Source organism: Scleropages formosus, chromosome 8 (assembly GCF_900964775.1).
Source record: "Scleropages formosus chromosome 8, fSclFor1.1, whole genome shotgun sequence".
In the NCBI taxonomy this organism is placed as follows: domain Eukaryota; kingdom Metazoa; phylum Chordata; class Actinopteri; order Osteoglossiformes; family Osteoglossidae; genus Scleropages; species Scleropages formosus.
This window is the reverse complement of record NC_041813.1, coordinates 28,955,646-28,981,961: the sequence shown is the minus strand read 5'-3', so window position 1 is coordinate 28,981,961 and position 26,316 is coordinate 28,955,646. Positions and strand designations below refer to the sequence as shown.

At 44.8% G+C, this 26,316-nt stretch overlaps 1 protein-coding gene across 2 annotated transcripts; it reads right to left on the bottom strand.

The window, feature by feature from the left end:
• Positions 1-1,373: 1,373 nt before the first annotated feature.
• On the bottom strand, positions 1,374-25,658 carry LOC108941831 (neurogenic locus notch homolog protein 2-like). Of its 2 annotated transcripts, none has more exons than XM_029254119.1 (32): positions 25,620-25,658; positions 23,316-23,453; positions 22,768-22,905; positions 22,286-22,417; positions 21,872-21,956; positions 21,319-21,425; positions 20,545-20,695; positions 18,406-18,503; positions 17,743-17,979; positions 17,080-17,316; positions 16,423-16,659; positions 15,760-15,996; positions 15,103-15,339; positions 14,446-14,682; positions 13,789-14,025; positions 13,132-13,368; positions 12,475-12,711; positions 11,812-12,048; positions 11,155-11,391; positions 10,498-10,734; positions 9,841-10,077; positions 9,184-9,420; positions 8,527-8,763; positions 7,870-8,106; positions 7,213-7,449; positions 6,556-6,792; positions 5,899-6,135; positions 5,242-5,478; positions 4,567-4,821; positions 4,200-4,433; positions 3,688-3,936; positions 1,374-2,758 (listed from the first exon to the last, which is right to left on the bottom strand). In XM_029254119.1, the coding sequence occupies exons 1-32, from the start codon at positions 25,635-25,637 to the stop codon at positions 2,612-2,614; spliced, it is 6,492 nt and encodes a 2,163-aa protein (XP_029109952.1). In that variant the 5' UTR covers positions 25,638-25,658; the 3' UTR covers positions 1,374-2,611. The 2 variants fall into 2 exon arrangements, with proteins under 2 accessions (XP_029109952.1, XP_029109953.1); XM_029254120.1 differs by having other exon boundaries at positions 18,406-18,500.
• Between the last annotated feature and the right edge of the window lie 658 nt (positions 25,659-26,316).

The window sequence follows — 26,316 nt, the reverse complement described above, 5'->3', positions numbered from 1 at the left end:
CTTAGAATGCTAGTATTACAAGCTTACAATTATTCACCTATTTATATAGCTGGGTTATTTTTACTGCAAGGGTACTACAACCAGAGGTGGAGTTCAAACCTGTAACCTTTGGATGCAAGAGCAGTAACTAACCACTATACCACCAACTGTCCCTGCATGGCTATTGAATGCGTGACACATACTCCACTCCAGCGGTCGAACAATGTCACATTGCTGTCTTTTGGCAAATTAACTCTTCAAGATCAAACCAAAAGGGAGGTATTTGATTGTATGATAATTCCTAAAGGGTCAGATATATATATATATATATGTATGCCAGATTATTGTGCTTTGTCACATGACATTCTTTTAATCCACAGAGCAGAACTATGTAATAACTGTCAGCTTCTTAGTCTTAAAACATGGTCGGAAAGAAATTTATCTTTCTTTAGACCTCCATCAAATTTCAAGCTGCTTTAACTTTGTAGCAGCAATTGCACAGTATAGAACACACGCACACCTTCCGAACCGCTTGTGCCATACGGGGTCGCGGGGAACCGGAGCCTACCTGGCAATACAGGGCGTAAGGCCAGAGGGGGATGGGACACACCCAGGACGGGACGCCAATCCGTCGCAAGGCACCACAAGTGGGACTCGAACCCCAGACCCACTGGAGAGCAGGACCTGGTCCAACCCACTGCGCCACCACACCCCCTTCCAGTATAAAACAGTAAAAAATTATTTTATCTGGGACTCAATACCTTTTATTAATGCAGTGAATGCTTTTCTTCAAAGCAACTAACACTTAAGTTTTTATACAAATTTACAGTTATTTCCCACAGATAGGTAATTTTCACTGTGTCACTTTAGGGTTAGAAACTTCATTAAAGGTACTACAGTAGGAGTGGAAATTCAAACCTGGATCCTTGTACTGAAGGCCATAACTATAACCGCCTGTAATCTGCTGCTCTGTTACCTTACCATCCTGTACTCTTCAACTAGTTAAAAAAAAAAAAAAAAAAGATCTTATCTACTGTTAGTTAAAAAGACCGTATTTCTAGTGTGCCTTAATTTCCAACTTGATTAAAATTAGAAATGAATGTAATAAAACCTGAAAATATTACCTTCACACATAGTGCTACTGTACCAAAATTATCTATTAGTTTCTTTATAAAATAACATGAGAAAATGTTTTGAAGTATTTTATTACAGTGAATAGACACATGGAGGCTAACTGGAAATTTTTCAGTAAAGTTAGAACACCACCTTGATATTTAATCAGACACATTTTATTAATTCTAGGTCAAGATCTCAAACTGTAACAGCAAAACCAAACTCTTAATTAAAAGGATTCAAATCACTTAAATTGATTAGGATGACAAGCACTTAAAACGTGTTACAGGTTGTGTTTGTTTAAGGTTCGCCATGTAATTCATGACAATAAAAAGGTAGGACGGCTATAAAATATCAATTGCATTAAATGCAGGAAAGCTGTTTTGCGTTGGGCAAGATGCGTAACAGGAGGGAACTATATTCCTATCAACTATTATTGTGGCTTATATTTTGATAAAATATTATCTGAGACAAAGTACTTTTCATATTAAAAGTAAATTGTTAGTTTACAGTGTTTGAAGCTGTGAGCTAACAGTGAAACTTTAAAGGCACACTGAGTAACGTAAACAGCCTCTTTACAGGAAAAGCTGTAACTTTTCAAATTAAAACGTCTTACCATTTATCTGTCAGTGTGCCCAGTATCTGTCTTAAACTAGTATGAAAAGTATGTACATTTTGGTGCTTCACTGCTTGTCTTTGTAACCTTGATAAACATTAACTGGAAACCTTGAGGAAGCCTTGAGAGAGGGCAGAACCTGAACTGGGAATTCATTTTACCATGGAATGAGTCCTTTTAAATGAAAAAGAAAATAAATACAACAAAACCAAAATGTTTTCATTTCTAAGATAACTTTTATGTTGTACAATTAATTGTGCATGAACAAACTGGAAAAATGACACTAGAAATTTCTGAAAAGCAAAAAATGATCAATTTAAAAGATAAGAATTTTCTAACGCCACATTAAATATGTACCGTTCTCCTCTTCAAAAACTAATGTCAGACAAAATACAGTCTCAGTGTTTTACCCTCCAGTTTCTGTACAGTTTGACCATTTTAGCAGAAGAGAAAGTTAAGATGATGTATGTGAATATTTCTGAATCATGGTGATGTCATCAAAGTGTGTTAGGGTTTTTAAGCTGATTGTGCTACTTGTAGCACACACAGGACATCGGAGAGACTTTAGTGCAAATGTTTTTAAACAAAGCAATCAGTGTTTTAATTAAATCATATTTTCAATTTGAATCGTGCCTTCCGTAACAGAAAAAAGTTTTCACACTTTCTATGTTGGACCAGCTTCATATCCCTGAGTAATAACAAAGTGCCCATCACCCTGAAGCCACATAAAATTAGCTGCATTTTTAAAAATATTGATACTTCTTGCTTGCCCAACCACAACAGGATGAAACTAACGCTGCAAGGAAATTTAAATTCCCTGGATGATTTCTGCAAAAAGGTTTAATTAATTTTTGTGGGGAAAAGGGGAATTAGTAGGTATGGCTGGAGATGCTTTTGTCAGTGTCATAATGGGATAAAGGGTCTCCTTCTTCCGAAGAACAAGTTCCAGCTGTCCCACCTGAGCTCAGCCAGCTTGGTGCAGGACCCACCTGCTGGGTCACAGGTGTAGCCAAAGGGACAACAGTGCTTCATGTCAGGACAGCACACCGCCTGGAAAAATGGTGGAGGGGAGGGATAAATATCTCCAAAGGCTTTCAGATCTCTCCACGGAAAGCGTAAGACATAAAGACTCGGTAGCAACCCCGCAACAAAAAATAGCCCATTTCATTCTTTGAAGACTCCTTTATGCTCATGAGTAAGGCACCTCCACTGTAATGTGGCAAGCCCCTCACACACACACACACACACACACACACACACACACACACACACACACACACAGAATGTGTGTACTTGTGTAAAGTGCGCAGGCCTGGTGCAGCGACACACCATGTCAGTTTGCACAGTTTTCATGCATTTCTTTTGGCATTACTGTTTTTTGGTTTTTGCATTAAAAGCTGAATGAATACATGAACACTAAACATCATATGTATGGTTCTTGTGAGTGTTTAAGCATACAGTATGTAGGAACTCAGAGAGAGCTGAGCAAGTGCAGCTAGACAAATATACAAGTATTATTAATAATAATAAAACTAATAAAAATACTAAAGAAAAAATATTAGAATAATTAAAGGGAAACTGCCTTGTTATGTTGTATGACGACAAAGAATGGTAATTACTGAAGTAACTCAGTTTTAATGGGACTTGGTGATATTTTAGCATGAATGGGTGTCACTTTTCGGTGCTAAGGTTAAAAACCTTTACTACTAAAACTAATGGTAATTCTGTCTTTGAGTTATGAATTTCTGTGTTATGCAGGGTTTTTCTGGAATGGATTGCCTTTGTTAGACAAGCGAGGGCTGCGTGAGAAATTGAAAGAAATCAAATATTTACAAATCAGTAACGCAAAGTTCATATTGACTGCATTTACGTTAATGGAAAAACATGCAGCTGTGGAAAATGCAGGTGAGGTCAAAGTAATCAGTAGTAGTGAAATAAAGACCTGAGACGGTGACCACCTCAGGATCAGGACAGCTTACCTCTGGAGAGGGGCAGCAGGCCCACTCGGTGGGAGACTTCCTGCAACAGGTCTCCCTGTCACGGCAGTGATGCTGGTCATCACATTGGACATCCATTTCTTCTAGGAAGGGATGCTGTTCTGACCCAGAGACCCGGGTCATGGGGATACTGTGGACCAGCCACCTTCTGACTTTCTCACAGGTGCCCATCCTGATGTTGCATCTGTAACCTCGAGGGCAGCAGTGCTCATGATTTGAGCAGCAGACAGCCTTAGGAAAAGGGCAGTGAGGTGTACAAGGTGAGTGACTGCCATCATCAACAAGGCACTCAAGTCAGAAAGGACCACATCCTATTCATAACTATAAATGCAAGACATACTGAAAAAACATTTAGCTTTAGAGCTGCACACCAAGATAAAACATGGGGTATGCCTTTACAACATGATTTGTTTAAAGTGCAAATTATGCTAAATACCCAAATATATAATATATAAGAATACGTTGCAATGGTTCCTGAGTGAGGAGATACACACATTTGTAAGGGGGCAACAACCCAGCTCGCCTGAGGAGAGTTTATGGCATGTTGTCCCAGAAGGGCAGCTGCTCTGCGCCTTGCATTTCACTGCTGGTGGGGAGCTGGAACTGCCAAGGGCCCCGATCTTGTTGTACCACGGAATAACCACACCAGCTTTGGAGCACATGTTCAATTTCCCATCACAAGAGTAGCCTGCAGGACAGCAGTGTGTCCCATCTTCACAGCACACAGCCTAAGAGAAACAAAAGTGTCTTATCTCCAGGGCAAACAGTTACACGCATAAGAAATTCAAAGTAATGAAAAATGAAATGAAAATGAAAAACATAAAACACAAAGCCTAAGAAAGAAAAATGATAAATATTCACCTTGGGAAAAGGACAGCAGCCCCAAATGCCAGCATTTTTCATGAAGCAGCAGGTAGTATCCTTGGGGCAATTGGTATCAGACCCACAGTGGTCACGATCGCTAGAGTTGACATCTGCCTGGGATGTCTTCTGGGTTAGTGCAGGCACCTTCTCCAACCATGGAACTGATCCTGAGGAGCTCTCACAAGTGTTCTTGGCCGTGTTACACGTGGTGCCCTGGGGACAGCAGTGGATGTGGTCCTCACAGCACACTGCCTAGTGGAAAGAAAAAGAAACCAGACCATGGATAATGTTACCTTGGCTCTGCTTTCATCTCTGGACCTTAAACTCAATATTCATAAAATGGACAAAATACTGTGACAGATGCTACATTTTCTGCTAACGACTGCTGAATTACAGTAAGAGCAACAATCTTCAAACTGCGTGTCATGAAGTCAAGGAAAGAATCTGTAGAATTCAAGATAGGACTCCAAAACAGAGCTGAGATCGGCAGCCCTCATCAAGATCAACCAAGACCTCCTTGCATTGGCAGAAGAATTTCACCGGACATTGAACTTCAAGGCAATTCAAACGTCAACTGGTTGTCCCAGCGCATCATCAGAATCGAGACCATGACGACGTCATCGCTAAGTAAAGAGAGAAACTCGGCTCTTAAGTATTCACATAAATACCTACCTGAGGCAGGGGGCAGCAAGCCCACTCTCCTGTTGTTGTCTTGCAGCAGGTGCTCCCATCCTGACAGGCGTGGGTCGAATCACAAGGAACATCTCCCGCTTTATCAGACTGCTGCCTCATTGCGGGCACCTTCTCCAACCATGGCACCGAGCCTGAGGAGCTCTCACAGGTGTTCTTGGCCGTGTTACACGTGGTGCCCTGGGGACAGCAGTGGACGTGGTCCTCACAGCACACTGCCTAGTGGAAAGAAAAAGAAACCAGACCATGGATAATGTTACCTTGGCTCTGCTTTCATCTCTGGACCTTAAACTCAATATTCATAAAATGGACAAAATACTGTGACAGATGCTACATTTTCTGCTAACGACTGCTGAATTACAGTAAGAGCAACAATCTTCAAACTGCGTGTCATGAAGTCAAGGAAAGAATCTGTAGAATTCAAGATAGGACTCCAAAACAGAGCTGAGATCGGCAGCCCTCATCAAGATCAACCAAGACCTCCTTGCACTGGCAGAAGAATTTCACCGGACATTGAACTTCAAGGCAATTCAAACGTCAACTGGCTGTCCCAGCGCATCATCAGAATCGAGACCATGACGACGTCATCGCTAAGTAAAGAGAGAAACTCGGCTCTTAAGTATTCACATAAATACCTACCTGAGGCAGGGGGCAGCAAGCCCACTCTCCTGTTGTTGTCTTGCAGCAGGTGCTCCCATCCTGACAGGCGTGGGTCGAATCACAAGGAACATCTCCCGCTTTATCAGACTGCTGCCTCATTGCGGGCACCTTCTCCAACCATGGCACCGAGCCTGAGGAGCTCTCACAGGTGTTCTTGGCCGTGTTACACGTGGTGCCCTGGGGACAGCAGTGGACGTGGTCCTCACAGCACACTGCCTAGTGGAAAGAAAAAGAAACCAGACCATGGATAATGTTACCTTGGCTCTGCTTTCATCTCTGGACCTTAAACTCAATATTCATAAAATGGACAAAATACTGTGACAGATGCTACATTTTCTGCTAACGACTGCTGAATTACAGTAAGAGCAACAATCTTCAAACTGCGTGTCATGAAGTCAAGGAAAGAATCTGTAGAATTCAAGATAGGACTCCAAAACAGAGCTGAGATCGGCAGCCCTCATCAAGATCAACCAAGACCTCCTTGCACTGGCAGAAGAATTTCACCGGACATTGAACTTCAAGGCAATTCAAACGTCAACTGGCTGTCCCAGCGCATCATCAGAATCGAGACCATGACGACGTCATCGCTAAGTAAAGAGAGAAACTCGGCTCTTAAGTATTCACATAAATACCTACCTGAGGCAGGGGGCAGCAAGCCCACTCTCCTGTTGTTGTCTTGCAGCAGGTGCTCCCATCCTGACAGGCGTGGGTCGAATCACAAGGAACATCTCCCGCTTTATCAGACTGCTGCCTCATTGCGGGCACCTTCTCCAACCATGGCACCGAGCCTGAGGAGCTCTCACAGGTGTTCTTGGCCGTGTTACACGTGGTGCCCTGGGGACAGCAGTGGACGTGGTCCTCACAGCACACTGCCTAGTGGAAAGAAAAAGAAACCAGACCATGGATAATGTTACCTTGGCTCTGCTTTCATCTCTGGACCTTAAACTCAATATTCATAAAATGGACAAAATACTGTGACAGATGCTACATTTTCTGCTAACGACTGCTGAATTACAGTAAGAGCAACAATCTTCAAACTGCGTGTCATGAAGTCAAGGAAAGAATCTGTAGAATTCAAGATAGGACTCCAAAACAGAGCTGAGATCGGCAGCCCTCATCAAGATCAACCAAGACCTCCTTGCACTGGCAGAAGAATTTCACCGGACATTGAACTTCAAGGCAATTCAAACGTCAACTGGCTGTCCCAGCGCATCATCAGAATCGAGACCATGACGACGTCATCGCTAAGTAAAGAGAGAAACTCGGCTCTTAAGTATTCACATAAATACCTACCTGAGGCAGGGGGCAGCAAGCCCACTCTCCTGTTGTTGTCTTGCAGCAGGTGCTCCCATCCTGACAGGCGTGGGTCGAATCACAAGGAACATCTCCCGCTTTATCAGACTGCTGCCTCATTGCGGGCACCTTCTCCAACCATGGCACCGAGCCTGAGGAGCTCTCACAGGTGTTCTTGGCCGTGTTACACGTGGTGCCCTGGGGACAGCAGTGGACGTGGTCCTCACAGCACACTGCCTAGTGGAAAGAAAAAGAAACCAGACCATGGATAATGTTACCTTGGCTCTGCTTTCATCTCTGGACCTTAAACTCAATATTCATAAAATGGACAAAATACTGTGACAGATGCTACATTTTCTGCTAACGACTGCTGAATTACAGTAAGAGCAACAATCTTCAAACTGCGTGTCATGAAGTCAAGGAAAGAATCTGTAGAATTCAAGATAGGACTCCAAAACAGAGCTGAGATCGGCAGCCCTCATCAAGATCAACCAAGACCTCCTCGCACTGGCAGAAGAATTTCACCGGACATTGAACTTCAAGGCAATTCAAACGTCAACTGGTTGTCCCAGCGCATCATCAGAATCGAGACCATGACGACGTCATCGCTAAGTAAAGAGAGAAACTCGGCTCTTAAGTATTCACATAAATACCTACCTGAGGCAGGGGGCAGCAAGCCCACTCTCCTGTTGTTGTCTTGCAGCAGGTGCTCCCATCCTGACAGGCGTGGGTCGAATCACAAGGAACATCTCCCGCTTTATCAGACTGCTGCCTCATTGCGGGCACCTTCTCCAACCATGGCACCGAGCCTGAGGAGCTCTCACAGGTGTTCTTGGCCGTGTTACACGTGGTGCCCTGGGGACAGCAGTGGACGTGGTCCTCACAGCACACTGCCTAGTGGAAAGAAAAAGAAACCAGACCATGGATAATGTTACCTTGGCTCTGCTTTCATCTCTGGACCTTAAACTCAATATTCATAAAATGGACAAAATACTGTGACAGATGCTACATTTTCTGCTAACGACTGCTGAATTACAGTAAGAGCAACAATCTTCAAACTGCGTGTCATGAAGTCAAGGAAAGAATCTGTAGAATTCAAGATAGGACTCCAAAACAGAGCTGAGATCGGCAGCCCTCATCAAGATCAACCAAGACCTCCTTGCATTGGCAGAAGAATTTCACCGGACATTGAACTTCAAGGCAATTCAAACGTCAACTGGTTGTCCCAGCGCATCATCAGAATCGAGACCATGACGACGTCATCGCTAAGTAAAGAGAGAAACTCGGCTCTTAAGTATTCACATAAATACCTACCTGAGGCAGGGGGCAGCAAGCCCACTCTCCTGTTGTTGTCTTGCAGCAGGTGCTCCCATCCTGACAGGCGTGGGTCGAATCACAAGGAACATCTCCCGCTTTATCAGACTGCTGCCTCATTGCGGGCACCTTCTCCAACCATGGCACCGAGCCTGAGGAGCTCTCACAGGTGTTCTTGGCCGTGTTACACGTGGTGCCCTGGGGACAGCAGTGGACGTGGTCCTCACAGCACACTGCCTAGTGGAAAGAAAAAGAAACCAGACCATGGATAATGTTACCTTGGCTCTGCTTTCATCTCTGGACCTTAAACTCAATATTCATAAAATGGACAAAATACTGTGACAGATGCTACATTTTCTGCTAACGACTGCTGAATTACAGTAAGAGCAACAATCTTCAAACTGCGTGTCATGAAGTCAAGGAAAGAATCTGTAGAATTCAAGATAGGACTCCAAAACAGAGCTGAGATCGGCAGCCCTCATCAAGATCAACCAAGACCTCCTTGCATTGGCAGAAGAATTTCACCGGACATTGAACTTCAAGGCAATTCAAACGTCAACTGGTTGTCCCAGCGCATCATCAGAATCGAGACCATGACGACGTCATCGCTAAGTAAAGAGAGAAACTCGGCTCTTAAGTATTCACATAAATACCTACCTGAGGCAGGGGGCAGCAAGCCCACTCTCCTGTTGTTGTCTTGCAGCAGGTGCTCCCATCCTGACAGGCGTGGGTCGAATCACAAGGAACATCTCCCGCTTTATCAGACTGCTGCCTCATTGCGGGCACCTTCTCCAACCATGGCACCGAGCCTGAGGAGCTCTCACAGGTGTTCTTGGCCGTGTTACACGTGGTGCCCTGGGGACAGCAGTGGACGTGGTCCTCACAGCACACTGCCTAGTGGAAAGAAAAAGAAACCAGACCATGGATAATGTTACCTTGGCTCTGCTTTCATCTCTGGACCTTAAACTCAATATTCATAAAATGGACAAAATACTGTGACAGATGCTACATTTTCTGCTAACGACTGCTGAATTACAGTAAGAGCAACAATCTTCAAACTGCGTGTCATGAAGTCAAGGAAAGAATCTGTAGAATTCAAGATAGGACTCCAAAACAGAGCTGAGATCGGCAGCCCTCATCAAGATCAACCAAGACCTCCTTGCATTGGCAGAAGAATTTCACCGGACATTGAACTTCAAGGCAATTCAAACGTCAACTGGTTGTCCCAGCGCATCATCAGAATCGAGACCATGACGACGTCATCGCTAAGTAAAGAGAGAAACTCGGCTCTTAAGTATTCACATAAATACCTACCTGAGGCAGGGGGCAGCAAGCCCACTCTCCTGTTGTTGTCTTGCAGCAGGTGCTCCCATCCTGACAGGCGTGGGTCGAATCACAAGGAACATCTCCCGCTTTATCAGACTGCTGCCTCATTGCGGGCACCTTCTCCAACCATGGCACCGAGCCTGAGGAGCTCTCACAGGTGTTCTTGGCCGTGTTACACGTGGTGCCCTGGGGACAGCAGTGGACGTGGTCCTCACAGCACACTGCCTAGTGGAAAGAAAAAGAAACCAGACCATGGATAATGTTACCTTGGCTCTGCTTTCATCTCTGGACCTTAAACTCAATATTCATAAAATGGACAAAATACTGTGACAGATGCTACATTTTCTGCTAACGACTGCTGAATTACAGTAAGAGCAACAATCTTCAAACTGCGTGTCATGAAGTCAAGGAAAGAATCTGTAGAATTCAAGATAGGACTCCAAAACAGAGCTGAGATCGGCAGCCCTCATCAAGATCAACCAAGACCTCCTTGCACTGGCAGAAGAATTTCACCGGACATTGAACTTCAAGGCAATTCAAACGTCAACTGGCTGTCCCAGCGCATCATCAGAATCGAGACCATGACGACGTCATCGCTAAGTAAAGAGAGAAACTCGGCTCTTAAGTATTCACATAAATACCTACCTGAGGCAGGGGGCAGCAAGCCCACTCTCCTGTTGTTGTCTTGCAGCAGGTGCTCCCATCCTGACAGGCGTGGGTCGAATCACAAGGAACATCTCCCGCTTTATCAGACTGCTGCCTCATTGCGGGCACCTTCTCCAACCATGGCACCGAGCCTGAGGAGCTCTCACAGGTGTTCTTGGCCGTGTTACACGTGGTGCCCTGGGGACAGCAGTGGACGTGGTCCTCACAGCACACTGCCTAGTGGAAAGAAAAAGAAACCAGACCATGGATAATGTTACCTTGGCTCTGCTTTCATCTCTGGACCTTAAACTCAATATTCATAAAATGGACAAAATACTGTGACAGATGCTACATTTTCTGCTAACGACTGCTGAATTACAGTAAGAGCAACAATCTTCAAACTGCGTGTCATGAAGTCAAGGAAAGAATCTGTAGAATTCAAGATAGGACTCCAAAACAGAGCTGAGATCGGCAGCCCTCATCAAGATCAACCAAGACCTCCTCGCACTGGCAGAAGAATTTCACCGGACATTGAACTTCAAGGCAATTCAAACGTCAACTGGTTGTCCCAGCGCATCATCAGAATCGAGACCATGACGACGTCATCGCTAAGTAAAGAGAGAAACTCGGCTCTTAAGTATTCACATAAATACCTACCTGAGGCAGGGGGCAGCAAGCCCACTCTCCTGTTGTTGTCTTGCAGCAGGTGCTCCCATCCTGACAGGCGTGGGTCGAATCACAAGGAACATCTCCCGCTTTATCAGACTGCTGCCTCATTGCGGGCACCTTCTCCAACCATGGCACCGAGCCTGAGGAGCTCTCACAGGTGTTCTTGGCCGTGTTACACGTGGTGCCCTGGGGACAGCAGTGGACGTGGTCCTCACAGCACACTGCCTAGTGGAAAGAAAAAGAAACCAGACCATGGATAATGTTACCTTGGCTCTGCTTTCATCTCTGGACCTTAAACTCAATATTCATAAAATGGACAAAATACTGTGACAGATGCTACATTTTCTGCTAACGACTGCTGAATTACAGTAAGAGCAACAATCTTCAAACTGCGTGTCATGAAGTCAAGGAAAGAATCTGTAGAATTCAAGATAGGACTCCAAAACAGAGCTGAGATCGGCAGCCCTCATCAAGATCAACCAAGACCTCCTTGCATTGGCAGAAGAATTTCACCGGACATTGAACTTCAAGGCAATTCAAACGTCAACTGGTTGTCCCAGCGCATCATCAGAATCGAGACCATGACGACGTCATCGCTAAGTAAAGAGAGAAACTCGGCTCTTAAGTATTCACATAAATACCTACCTGAGGCAGGGGGCAGCAAGCCCACTCTCCTGTTGTTGTCTTGCAGCAGGTGCTCCCATCCTGACAGGCGTGGGTCGAATCACAAGGAACATCTCCCGCTTTATCAGACTGCTGCCTCATTGCGGGCACCTTCTCCAACCATGGCACCGAGCCTGAGGAGCTCTCACAGGTGTTCTTGGCCGTGTTACACGTGGTGCCCTGGGGACAGCAGTGGACGTGGTCCTCACAGCACACTGCCTAGTGGAAAGAAACAGGAACCAGTTGAAGACCATGGATAATGTTACCTTGGCTCTGCTTTCATCTCTGGACCTTAAACTCAATATTCATAAAATGGACAAAATACTGTGACAGATGCTACATTTTCTGCTAACGACTGCTGAATTACAGTAAGAGCAACAATCTTCAAACTGCGTGTCATGAAGTCAAGGAAAGAATCTGTAGAATTCAAGATAGGACTCCAAAACAGAGCTGAGATCGGCAGCCCTCATCAAGATCAACCAAGACCTCCTTGCATTGGCAGAAGAATTTCACCGGACATTGAACTTCAAGGCAATTCAAACGTCAACTGGTTGTCCCAGCGCATCATCAGAATCGAGACCATGACGACGTCATCGCTAAGTAAAGAGAGAAACTCGGCTCTTAAGTATTCACATAAATACCTACCTGAGGCAGGGGGCAGCAAGCCCACTCTCCTGTTGTTGTCTTGCAGCAGGTGCTCCCATCCTGACAGGCGTGGGTCGAATCACAAGGAACATCTCCCGCTTTATCAGACTGCTGCCTCATTGCGGGCACCTTCTCCAACCATGGCACCGAGCCTGAGGAGCTCTCACAGGTGTTCTTGGCCGTGTTACACGTGGTGCCCTGGGGACAGCAGTGGACGTGGTCCTCACAGCACACTGCCTAGTGGAAAGAAAAAGAAACCAGACCATGGATAATGTTACCTTGGCTCTGCTTTCATCTCTGGACCTTAAACTCAATATTCATAAAATGGACAAAATACTGTGACAGATGCTACATTTTCTGCTAACGACTGCTGAATTACAGTAAGAGCAACAATCTTCAAACTGCGTGTCATGAAGTCAAGGAAAGAATCTGTAGAATTCAAGATAGGACTCCAAAACAGAGCTGAGATCGGCAGCCCTCATCAAGATCAACCAAGACCTCCTTGCACTGGCAGAAGAATTTCACCGGACATTGAACTTCAAGGCAATTCAAACGTCAACTGGCTGTCCCAGCGCATCATCAGAATCGAGACCATGACGACGTCATCGCTAAGTAAAGAGAGAAACTCGGCTCTTAAGTATTCACATAAATACCTACCTGAGGCAGGGGGCAGCAAGCCCACTCTCCTGTTGTTGTCTTGCAGCAGGTGCTCCCATCCTGACAGGCGTGGGTCGAATCACAAGGAACATCTCCCGCTTTATCAGACTGCTGCCTCATTGCGGGCACCTTCTCCAACCATGGCACCGAGCCTGAGGAGCTCTCACAGGTGTTCTTGGCCGTGTTACACGTGGTGCCCTGGGGACAGCAGTGGACGTGGTCCTCACAGCACACTGCCTAGTGGAAAGAAAAAGAAACCAGACCATGGATAATGTTACCTTGGCTCTGCTTTCATCTCTGGACCTTAAACTCAATATTCATAAAATGGACAAAATACTGTGACAGATGCTACATTTTCTGCTAACGACTGCTGAATTACAGTAAGAGCAACAATCTTCAAACTGCGTGTCATGAAGTCAAGGAAAGAATCTGTAGAATTCAAGATAGGACTCCAAAACAGAGCTGAGATCGGCAGCCCTCATCAAGATCAACCAAGACCTCCTTGCATTGGCAGAAGAATTTCACCGGACATTGAACTTCAAGGCAATTCAAACGTCAACTGGTTGTCCCAGCGCATCATCAGAATCGAGACCATGACGACGTCATCGCTAAGTAAAGAGAGAAACTCGGCTCTTAAGTATTCACATAAATACCTACCTGAGGCAGGGGGCAGCAAGCCCACTCTCCTGTTGTTGTCTTGCAGCAGGTGCTCCCATCCTGACAGGCGTGGGTCGAATCACAAGGAACATCTCCCGCTTTATCAGACTGCTGCCTCATTGCGGGCACCTTCTCCAACCATGGCACCGAGCCTGAGGAGCTCTCACAGGTGTTCTTGGCCGTGTTACACGTGGTGCCCTGGGGACAGCAGTGGACGTGGTCCTCACAGCACACTGCCTAGTGGAAAGAAAAAGAAACCAGACCATGGATAATGTTACCTTGGCTCTGCTTTCATCTCTGGACCTTAAACTCAATATTCATAAAATGGACAAAATACTGTGACAGATGCTACATTTTCTGCTAACGACTGCTGAATTACAGTAAGAGCAACAATCTTCAAACTGCGTGTCATGAAGTCAAGGAAAGAATCTGTAGAATTCAAGATAGGACTCCAAAACAGAGCTGAGATCGGCAGCCCTCATCAAGATCAACCAAGACCTCCTTGCACTGGCAGAAGAATTTCACCGGACATTGAACTTCAAGGCAATTCAAACGTCAACTGGCTGTCCCAGCGCATCATCAGAATCGAGACCATGACGACGTCATCGCTAAGTAAAGAGAGAAACTCGGCTCTTAAGTATTCACATAAATACCTACCTGAGGCAGGGGGCAGCAAGCCCACTCTCCTGTTGTTGTCTTGCAGCAGGTGCTCCCATCCTGACAGGCGTGGGTCGAATCACAAGGAACATCTCCCGCTTTATCAGACTGCTGCCTCATTGCGGGCACCTTCTCCAACCATGGCACCGAGCCTGAGGAGCTCTCACAGGTGTTCTTGGCCGTGTTACACGTGGTGCCCTGGGGACAGCAGTGGACGTGGTCCTCACAGCACACTGCCTAGTGGAAAGAAAAAGAAACCAGACCATGGATAATGTTACCTTGGCTCTGCTTTCATCTCTGGACCTTAAACTCAATATTCATAAAATGGACAAAATACTGTGACAGATGCTACATTTTCTGCTAACGACTGCTGAATTACAGTAAGAGCAACAATCTTCAAACTGCGTGTCATGAAGTCAAGGAAAGAATCTGTAGAATTCAAGATAGGACTCCAAAACAGAGCTGAGATCGGCAGCCCTCATCAAGATCAACCAAGACCTCCTTGCATTGGCAGAAGAATTTCACCGGACATTGAACTTCAAGGCAATTCAAACGTCAACTGGTTGTCCCAGCGCATCATCAGAATCGAGACCATGACGACGTCATCGCTAAGTAAAGAGAGAAACTCGGCTCTTAAGTATTCACATAAATACCTACCTGAGGCAGGGGGCAGCAAGCCCACTCTCCTGTTGTTGTCTTGCAGCAGGTGCTCCCATCCTGACAGGCGTGGGTCGAATCACAAGGAACATCTCCCGCTTTATCAGACTGCTGCCTCATTGCGGGCACCTTCTCCAACCATGGCACCGAGCCTGAGGAGCTCTCACAGGTGTTCTTGGCCGTGTTACACGTGGTGCCCTGGGGACAGCAGTGGACGTGGTCCTCACAGCACACTGCCTAGTGGAAAGAAAAAGAAACCAGACCATGGATAATGTTACCTTGGCTCTGCTTTCATCTCTGGACCTTAAACTCAATATTCATAAAATGGACAAAATACTGTGACAGATGCTACATTTTCTGCTAACGACTGCTGAATTACAGTAAGAGCAACAATCTTCAAACTGCGTGTCATGAAGTCAAGGAAAGAATCTGTAGAATTTAAGATAGGACTCCAAAACAGAGCTGAGATCGGCAGCCCTCATCAAGATCAACCAAGACCTCCTCGCACTGGCAGAAGAATTTCACCGGACATTGAACTTCAAGGCAATTCAAACGTCAACTGGCTGTCCCAGCGCATCATCAGAATCGAGACCATGACGACGTCATCGCTAAGTAAAGAGAGAAACTCGGCTCTTAAGTATTCACATAAATACCTACCTGAGGCAGGGGGCAGCAAGCCCACTCTCCTGTTGTTGTCTTGCAGCAGGTGCTCCCATCCTGACAGGCGTGGGTCGAATCACAAGGAACATCTCCCGCTTTATCAGACTGCTGCCTCATTGCGGGCACCTTCTCCAACCATGGCACCGAGCCTGAGGAGCTCTCACAGGTGTTCTTGGCCGTGTTACACGTGGTGCCCTGGGGACAGCAGTGGACGTGGTCCTCACAGCACACTGCCTAGTGGAAAGAAACAGGAACCAGTTGAAGACCATGGATAATGTTACCTTGGCTCTGCTTTCATCTCTGGACCTTAAACTCAATATTCATAAAATGGACAAAATACTGTGACAGATGCTACATTTTCTGCTAACGACTGCTGAATTACAGTAAGAGCAACAATCTTCAAACTGCGTGTCATGAAGTCAAGGAAAGAATCTGTAGAATTTAAGATAGGACTCCAAAACAGAGCTGAGATCGGCAGCCCTCATCAAGATCAACCAAGACCTCCTTGCATTGGCAGAAGAATTTCACCGGACATTGAACTTCAAGGCAATTCAAACGTCAACTGGCTGTCCCAGCGCATCATCAGAATCGAGACCATGACGACGTCATCGCTAAGTAAAGAGAGAAACTCGGCTCTTAAGTATTCACATAAATACCTACCTGAGGCAGGGGGCAGCAAGCCCACTCTCCTGTTGTTGTCTTGCAGCAGGTGCTCCCATCCTGACAGGCGTGGGTCGAATCACAAGGAACATCTCCCGCTTTATCAGACTGCTGCCTCATTGCGGGCACCTTCTCCAACCATGGCACCGAGCCTGAGGAGCTCTCACAGGTGTTCTTGGCCGTGTTACACGTGGTGCCCTGGGGACAGCAGTGGACGTGGTCCTCACAGCACACTGCCTAGTGGAAAGAAAAAGAAACCAGACCATGGATAATGTTACCTTGGCTCTGCTTTCATCTCTGGACCTTAAACTCAATATTCATAAAATGGACAAAATACTGTGACAGATGCTACATTTTCTGCTAACGACTGCTGAATTACAGTAAGAGCAACAATCTTCAAACTGCGTGTCATGAAGTCAAGGAAAGAATCTGTAGAATTTAAGATAGGACTCCAAAACAGAGCTGAGATCGGCAGCCCTCATCAAGATCAACCAAGACCTCCTTGCACTGGCAGAAGAATTTCACCGGACATTGAACTTCAAGGCAATTCAAACGTCAACTGGTTGTCCCAGCGCATCATCAGAATCGAGACCATGACGACGTCATCGCTAAGTAAAGAGAGAAACTCGGCTCTTAAGTATTCACATAAATACCTACCTGAGGCAGGGGGCAGCAAGCCCACTCTCCTGTTGTTGTCTTGCAGCAGGTGCTCCCATCCTGACAGGCGTGGGTCGAATCACAAGGAACATCTCCCGCTTTATCAGACTGCTGCCTCATTGCGGGCACCTTCTCCAACCATGGCACCGAGCCTGAGGAGCTCTCACAGGTGTTCTTGGCCGTGTTACACGTGGTGCCCTGGGGACAGCAGTGGACGTGGTCCTCACAGCACACTGCCTAGTGGAAAGAAACAGGAACCAGTTGAAGACCATGGATAATGTTACCTTGGCTCTGCTTTCATCTCTGGACCTTAAACTCAATATTCATAAAATGGACAAAATACTGTGACAGATGCTACATTTTCTGCTAACGACTGCTGAATTACAGTAAGAGCAACAATCTTCAAACTGCGTGTCATGAAGTCAAGGAAAGAATCTGTAGAATTCAAGATAGGACTCCAAAACAGAGCTGAGATCGGCAGCCCTCATCAAGATCAACCAAGACCTCCTTGCACTGGCAGAAGAATTTCACCGGACATTGAACTTCAAGGCAATTCAAACGTCAACTGGCTGTCCCAGCGCATCATCAGAATCGAGACCATGACGACGTCATCGCTAAGTAAAGAGAGAAACTCGGCTCTTAAGTATTCACATAAATACCTACCTGAGGCAGGGGGCAGCAAGCCCACTCTCCTGTTGTTGTCTTGCAGCAGGTGCTCCCATCCTGACAGGCGTGGGTCGAATCACAAGGAACATCTCCCGCTTTATCAGACTGCTGCCTCATTGCGGGCACCTTCTCCAACCATGGCACTGAGCCTGAGGAGCTCTCACAGGTGTTCTTGGCCGTGTTACACGTGGTGCCCTGGGGACAGCAGTGGACGTGGTCCTCACAGCACACTGCCTAGTGGAAAGAAACAGGAACCAGTTGAAGACCATGGATAATGTTACCTTGGCTCTGCTTTCATCTCTGGACCTTAAACTCAATATTCATAAAATGGACAAAATACTGTGACAGATGCTACATTTTCTGCTAACGACTGCTGAATTACAGTAAGAGCAACAATCTTCAAACTGCGTGTCATGAAGTCAAGGAAAGAATCTGTAGAATTTAAGATAGGACTCCAAAACAGAGCTGAGATCGGCAGCCCTCATCAAGATCAACCAAGACCTCCTTGCACTGGCAGAAGAATTTCACCGGACATTGAACTTCAAGGCAATTCAAACGTCAACTGGCTGTCCCAGCGCATCATCAGAATCGAGACCATGACGACGTCATCGCTAAGTAAAGAGAGAAACTCGGCTCTTAAGTATTCACATAAATACCTACCTGAGGCAGGGGGCAGCAAGCCCACTCTCCTGTTGTTGTCTTGCAGCAGGTGCTCCCATCCTGACAGGCGTGGGTCGAATCACAAGGAACATCTCCTGCTTTACAATTACATTTATTCATTTAGCTGATGCTTTATAGGAAACAACTTTAAGTTTTAAGCTACTTATAATTATCAGAATCAGAATCAGAACGAGCTTTATTGCCAAGTATGTTCACACATACAAGGAAGTTCTCTTGGTGACAGAAAGTTCCACAGCACAGACAGAATGACAGTGACAAGACAGATGAGAAGATAGAATATGTGAATGAAGGATAAAAAATATATAAAAATATAAAGTACCCAATATTCAAAAATACTCACTGGACATTGTATGTATGTACAGGTATGTTCTATACAAATGCAAGGGAGTGTGAGTAAGAGATATGATGTGATAAATAGTTATAAATTTAAATATAAATATCGTTGTGTATTGCACTGGTTTACTCTCTGGGGGGATTTAGCTGTTCATGAGGTAGATGGGCTGAGGAAAGAAACTTTTCTTGTGCCTGGCTGTCCTGGTGTTTAGTGCTCTGTAGCGCCGGCCAGATGGCAAAGGTTCGAAGAGGAAGTGACCTGGATGTGAGGGGTCTAGAATGATTTTGCTAGCCCTTTTACTGACTCTGGACGAGTGCAGTTCTCTGAGAGCTGGGGGGGTATGCCGATGATTCTTCCAGCAGTCCGAACTATCTGCTGTAATCTTCTGATGTCTGATTTTGTAGCTGAGCTGAACCAGACAGTTATATAGGTGCAGAGGAGACTCAATGACTGCAGAGTAGAATTGTATCAGTAGCTCCTGTGGCAGGTTGAACTTCCTCAGCTGTCAAAGGAAGTACAACCCTTGCTGGGCCTTTTTCACAATGGAGTCTATGTGGAACTCCCACTTCAGGTCCTGTGAGATGGTGGTGCTCAGGAAACTGAATGACTCCACTGTTGCCACAGTGCTGTTCATGATGGTGAGTGGGGATAATGCTGAGGTGTTTCTCCTAAAGTCTACGATCATCTCCACTGTTTTGAGCGTGGTCAGCTCCAGGTTGTTATGACTGCACCAGACAGTCAGCTCTTGGACCTCCTGTCTGTAAGCAGACTTGTCACCATCCCGGATGAGGCCAATGAGTGTGGTGTCATCTGCAAACTTCAGGAGTTTGACAGAGGGGTCTTTAGCGGTGCAGTCGTTGGTGCACACGGAGAAGAGCAATGGGGAGAGCACACATCCCTGGGGGGCACCAGTACTGGTCGTGCGAGTATTGGATGAACATTTTCCCAGCCTCACTAGCTGCTGCCTGTCTGTCAGGAAGTTGGTGATCCACTGACAGATGGAGATGGGTACAGAGAGTTGGGTTAATTTGGATACGAGGAGGTGTGGGATGATGGTGTTGAAGGCCAAGCTGAAGTCCACGAACAGGATCCTCACATAAGTCCCTGGTTTGTCCAGATGTTGCAGGATGTAGCGCAGTCCCATGTTGACTGCATCATCCACAGACCTGTTTGCTCGATAAGCAAACTGCAGGGGGTCCAGCAAGGGGTCAGTGATATCCTTCAGGTAGGCCAACACCAGTCTTTCAAGTGACTTCATGACCATAGACGTTAAGGCGACAGGTCTGTAGTCATTAAGTCCTGTGATTTTGGGTTTCTTTGGAATGGGGGTGATGGTGGAGCGTTTGAAGCAGGAAGGAACTTCGCACATCACCATCTTATTTGTCCATTTATTCAGCTGGGTAATTTTCACTTGAGCAACTGTAGGTAAGCACCTTGCTCAAGGGTACTACTGCATCAGGTGGAAACTAAATCTGAACCTCTGGGTCCAAGGCAGTAGCTCTGACCACTATGATACCAGCTGTCCGTATTTATCAGACTGCTCAGAAACTATGAGTGAGAAGTGTCAAACATGTTATTTCTGTGCTGCTTAAGAAAACAAGTTCAAGTTTTTTTTATTACATGTCAAATCTCAGAATAAGTGCGTCCTTTGAGAAAGGTTCATTTAACCAATAAGTCAAAGAGGCTGATTTACATAAAGGCACCTGCTAAGCTTATGAAATGCTAACACTGTGTGGTGCTGGGAAGCTTGAGGACACACCCTTATAGGCCAGCACACGGATTACCTGTCTTCTCCTCCCAGTCTGCCCTCCTCCTAGCTGGAAGTTTCTTCCACATGGGCATCTCCCCAAAGAGGGGTGACAAGCACTTGGAGTCCTTAATGTTGCAAGAAGTCCCCTCTGGGCAGCAGTGAGTCTTGTCCTCGCAACATACTGCCTGGGAATTGTGTAGTTTAAGGGCAGAGTTTAGTTAATGTACAGCAGTCACAATGACTGCGATATTTAAAATTCACTACACGGAAGTTTATTTGGTCTAGATAGTGAGAACCAATAAAAATTGATTTCATGCTCTCGTGTACAATGAAAAATGACGTACACAGAAAAACTCAACATTCTGTTCAACATTTTGACTGATAACGACTGCAAACAGAAATTAAAAAATAGGAAATTTCACATCCACCCATTCATTATCAATAACTATTTGTTTGAAGCAGAGTCACTTGGTTTGGAGGGTATCCTGGAAGCACTGGGCATGAAGAAGGGTACACCCTGGACAAGGCACGAGTCCATTGATACGGCATAGTGTGTTAACACTAACTGTAAATATCTTGTAGAGAGTTACTGCTGGTTAACTGTAGGTATCTTAGTTGCAGGTCACTTTGGAGAAAAGTGTCTGATAAATGAATAAATAAATATGTCACTTCAATACACAGTAGGGCAAATGAACTTATTACTTAAGCACGTGCATCGCAAGATGTGTGCAATAAACACATTAGTAGATACTGAAATAAAAAAGGCGTAACTAAGCATAATGAAAGTGTTGTAATTCATCGGTAATACCTTGCTCATAGGACAGCACCCCCAGCTGTTGTCTGGAAGCTGACAGCAGGTTGTGTCTCCTGGACACTCAGACTCCTTATCAGGACAGAGGACAGCACCCATAGGCCCTGATGGAGGATGGAGAATGAGGGCACAGCCCAGCAGTCCCAGAGCGTAGCATCTGACTTTATTATTATGGGAATAGAACAACTTCGATAACCTCAGTGCTGCCCAAAAAAGAATGAACTGGAGCAGTAACAATCTAACCCAGAGCTCTGAATATTTACAAAAATACTGCAGAACTATCACTTTTAAAGGCCAGCATGTAGCTTACTAGAAAAGGAGTTGGTTCAAGTCCCAGGGCAACCTATACCAATGGACTATTGAACCCATCCAACCATCTAATTTGTTTCAGTAATAATAAGAGACTCAATGAATTACTATATGTATGACTTTAAATTGCTTTGGATTAGAGTATCCCATAATACATTGCTTCTTACATCCAGTGCAAGGGGGGGAATTATTTTCAAACAACGCAGCTGGTAAAAGTGAAAGCAATCACAAAAACTGGAACCTTTTTGCGTGATGCAGAAATGACCATCCTGTGTGCACAGCTGGCCCTTGGGACAGCAGTGTTTCCCATCTGAACAGGGCACACCCTGCGGACAACAGTAGTCATGTCACTTCTCACAAAGCTGACATTGACAGTGATCATTTGCCTAAATGAATGCCCACAAAGAACGGTTCAGTGCACTTGCTCAAAGACGCAAAAGCCATACGTACACAATCAGCAGCGGGCAGCTGTAAAATGTGCATTGGGCATTTCTCCAGAAACCAGTGGTAGATGTGATATGTAAATGCAAGCGCTGCCGTGCAATTGCATCGTTGAGTGACAAAGGACACGGTAATAAAAAGGATGTGACTGCTCTCATTGTCTACACCTAAATGTTATTGCAAGGCTTACAGTAAGTTTCAGGTTTAAGGTTACCTCATGTGAAGGACAGCAGCTGTAAGCCACCGGTGTCTTCAAGCATGAGAATTCTGAAGGACACCTGGTGTTGTCAAGACATATGTTGTCATAATTCGCATCTTTAGAGAAAGCTGGGATCATGGGTAAAGACTGGAAACATGAAAGAAGAGGACACATGATTAGTTTAAAGTGTCTCTGGTGTGTAAAAACAGTAAAAAAAAATTTTTTTGGGAAGTTGTAAAACTTTGGAACAATAAAACAAAGTTAAGAAGGTTGAAGGACTTTGACTCCTTGCTAAACCAGTGGCGGTTTAGTGACCCCTCCCTCACGGACAAGCATTTGTCTGCCCTTGTCCAAAATTTCTGGTGCCATTTGAAAAATGTAAACAGTGTTTGAAGGATGCTGTTGATTTAAATGTTGCATTATGCTTTTCTTTTGGATAATTCATACTGATATATTACCATAAGTACCGGTGGCTTGGATTACCCATGCCAGCGTACCTTTGGAAACGAGGGTAGTTTGGCAGGAACTTTCTTCACCATGTCCAGCGATACAGAGTTGTTGAGGCACCGATTGTTCACCAGGTCACAGATGGTGTTCTCGTAGCAACAGTGCTTGTGATCCTCACAGCACACAGCCTGTGGACACAAAAGCTCATCTGATTCTCAAGATGTTCCAAACCTCACTGCAGCACTTCTCAAGGGTGCTGCTATTACGTTCATGTACAATACAAAATTATAGAAATTACCTATTTTGATATTGGCATCAAATAAATAATACTTGTATTATTATTTATTCTTTTATCCATTTATGCAGCCAGACATTTTTACAAGATCAATTACAACCTACATCTTTCTTAAGTACAGCACAACAGAGCCGCTTTTGGGATTTGAAACAGCAACCATTAGATTACAACTTTGTGATTTTACACATGCTGCACCTTATTACTGTATTCATATCAGTCTATATAGAATGAATATGCAGGCTGCAAATGTTAAAGCACAGTAACCGAGTTTGGTGGCTACGAAAACCCTGCAGCCCCACTCACATGTGGCAGCGGGCAGCAGCCATAGTTCCCGGAGGGCTTCTGGCAGCAGGTGTTACCATCTGGGCACTGTCCACCATCTGGGCACGACAAGGCGGCCGAGAGAGCCAGAAGCGGCATGCAGAAGACCACCGTCCACATCTATGGAGAGGAAGGTTAGCAAGGCGGAACACAGAGATGAATGCAGAGGAACAGAAGTGGAGAGAAAGAAGAACGGAGATACAGGACAATGGGCGAAGGAATGGAGAGAAGAGTTAAGAGAAGCGAACAGGACAGAAAATGAGAGTGAGAAAGAGGTGAGAGATGTATCAGGCAGGAGAAGGAGACAGAGCAAATGAATTGAGATAAAGCATGAGATAACAGTTTACAACCAGTTTATCTGCTCAGTCAATGATGCACTGTCAAAAATATGATAAACAGTACTACTGAGGTGATTTGCATGTTGATGGTGGCAAAACACTAAAATGTTTGTGTTTCCTATGCGACCCTGAGAAGCTCAAACAGAATTTCTCGCATGTCACTTCAGCAACCCACTCGGGCTGTTGCTTTGCAAAGAGCAAGTCCAGCTTTTCACAGGAGCTAAAAAGGCAATCAGATATGCTCATTTTCAGTTCCTCTTAAGAATAATGAGCATTCAGTCTCAGCAAACACGACCACTTCTTCTTTGCAAATGTGACTAGGTGTGACTTCAGCAGACACCTGGATGGGCTTCAGCGGTCCGTGAAGTACAGGCTTGCTTTGAAAATAATACCATCTAACAAAATCAAGTTAGAATATTACTGTCCTATTACATTGATTTATTTCACTTTTCTCCAAAGCAACTTCCAACAAACTCTATGTAGTGTAGTGTCAGCCCACACACCTTATTCACTACGGTGACTTACACTGCTAGATACACTACTTACACTGGGTCACTCATCCATACATCAGTAGGACACATTCTCTGTGTCACTCACACACTATGGGTGAACCTGACCAGCATGTTTTTGGATCGAGGGAGGAAACCAGAGCACCCACACTGACACAGGGAGAACATGCAAACTCCACACAGACTGAGCAGGGATTGAACCCACGTCCTTCTTGCACCACCCAGGCACTGTGAGACAGCAGTGCTACTTGCTGTGCCACCATGTTACCCATGACATGCACTGTGCCACTAACAACATTACCAAATAGCTGGTAGTGTAGTGGTTAGAGCTACTACCGTAGGACCCAAAAATTACAGGTTCAAGCTTCCCCTCTGGCTGTAGTACTCTTAAGCAAGGTACTGACCCTAAATTGTTCCAGTAAAACTACCCAGTTGTGTAAATGATCGTAAGCTGCTTTGGAGAAACGTGTCTACTAAATGAATAAATATAAAAGCAATGGAGTTTCATTTGTGTTGCTCTCCAAAATGAGTATTTATGGACATTCTTCCAGGAAGGCTCCTTGCCTCTCTCTCCAGATTCTCAAAGGTCCGTGACTGAGAAAAGGTGAAGAAACTCTGCCCTGTGCTGTGCTGCAATCATCGCTCTTGAGTTTTAAACGACAGTTGGGCAATCAGGCCAAACATGTAAACATGTTGAAACAAGAGCGCTGGTGTAAAGTTAACTTTAAAAACCTGGGAAACCTGGGATCTGCAGAGGAAAATGGCTTTATTGTATCTACTATATTGTATTTTTTGGTGTGGAAATCCCCAGTGTCATTGGAATTCCCCATCACTGGCCTGACAACCAACACACTGACTCTTCTAATAAATTAAGAGGATACACTTTTTATAACATAAATAAACCAGCCAGTCTTTACATGCTGGATGAGTTCTGATTTCAGTTCCCTTTTTCATTCTTAATTTGAACCGGGGGGATCATGTACTGTTGAGAGCTAAATTCTACTTTTTTCCATTCTGAAAGGTATAATTATTATAAACATGATGTACAAACCAGGCAATGATGATTGATTATGATTTTTTATACTAGTGTTTAATTAGTTTTAGTGTTTAATTCTAATTTACTTTAGACATCGGATTAAAACAGTATTCCGAGAATCTAAAAAAATAAATACGATAAATAATATAAATTCTAAAACATTATGAATTCTCAACTTTTTTTTGCACACTACAAGTGTCACTTGTCTTGATTTTTTCGTCAGACTCAGAGCACTTCTGTTCTGTATATTCATTATTGTAATTATTTTTCACACTAGTAACTTCAAAAGACGGCATTATGCGTACAGTAGTATTTTAGTAAGTAAAATAACATAAAGTGCATTAATATTCCAGTGGGAAAAACGGACTTTAAGAGAGAAAGTGAGAACACGACACGGTCCTACCTCCGCTTTTCGTCTCATAGACCTCCAGACTGCTCTCAATCTCGTGCCGCTCTTCAACAAACCTATACATTTATTCTCCGCCCAAAACACCATCGGCTTCATCGATTGGCCTATGGGATGCTATATTTAAATATGATTGCTAGGCACAGCTGTCAATCACTTGACGTCACGCCGTCACGCCAAGTGTGACGTTCCAGGGATCCACAAATGTACTGCAATTTTACTGTATGACTTGTATGTTATTAGTTACGCAAATAATGTGCGTCTTTTTTACTGTAACCGGCAGCCTTATGGGATTCTGTGCAGAGACTCGTTGTTCGATCGATATTCCAGTGGTTCGTGGATATGATACTGACACTGATGGTTCATTAAATTTATCCGCACGTCATTGTTTGTTTTTTTTTCTTTTTTTTTATATATCCCGGCAGGTGACACTCACGTGAATACATAGCTCACCTGGTTTCCTTAACTCACCCTCTCCCATCAGAAAGCAGAAAAACAACATGCTGACCCATCCACCTCCATGTAATAATAATTAAGTACCACAGCCCTCATCCATGCTTGATGCTGTGGTCGACATTTGTCACCATTTCCTCTCATAAACTGCAGTATAACACAAAGCACAACCCTCTGTGAAGCTTTTTTCCTTACTCTTTTTTTAGCTCTTCATACAATTAATGGATCCAGGCCAGTTTAC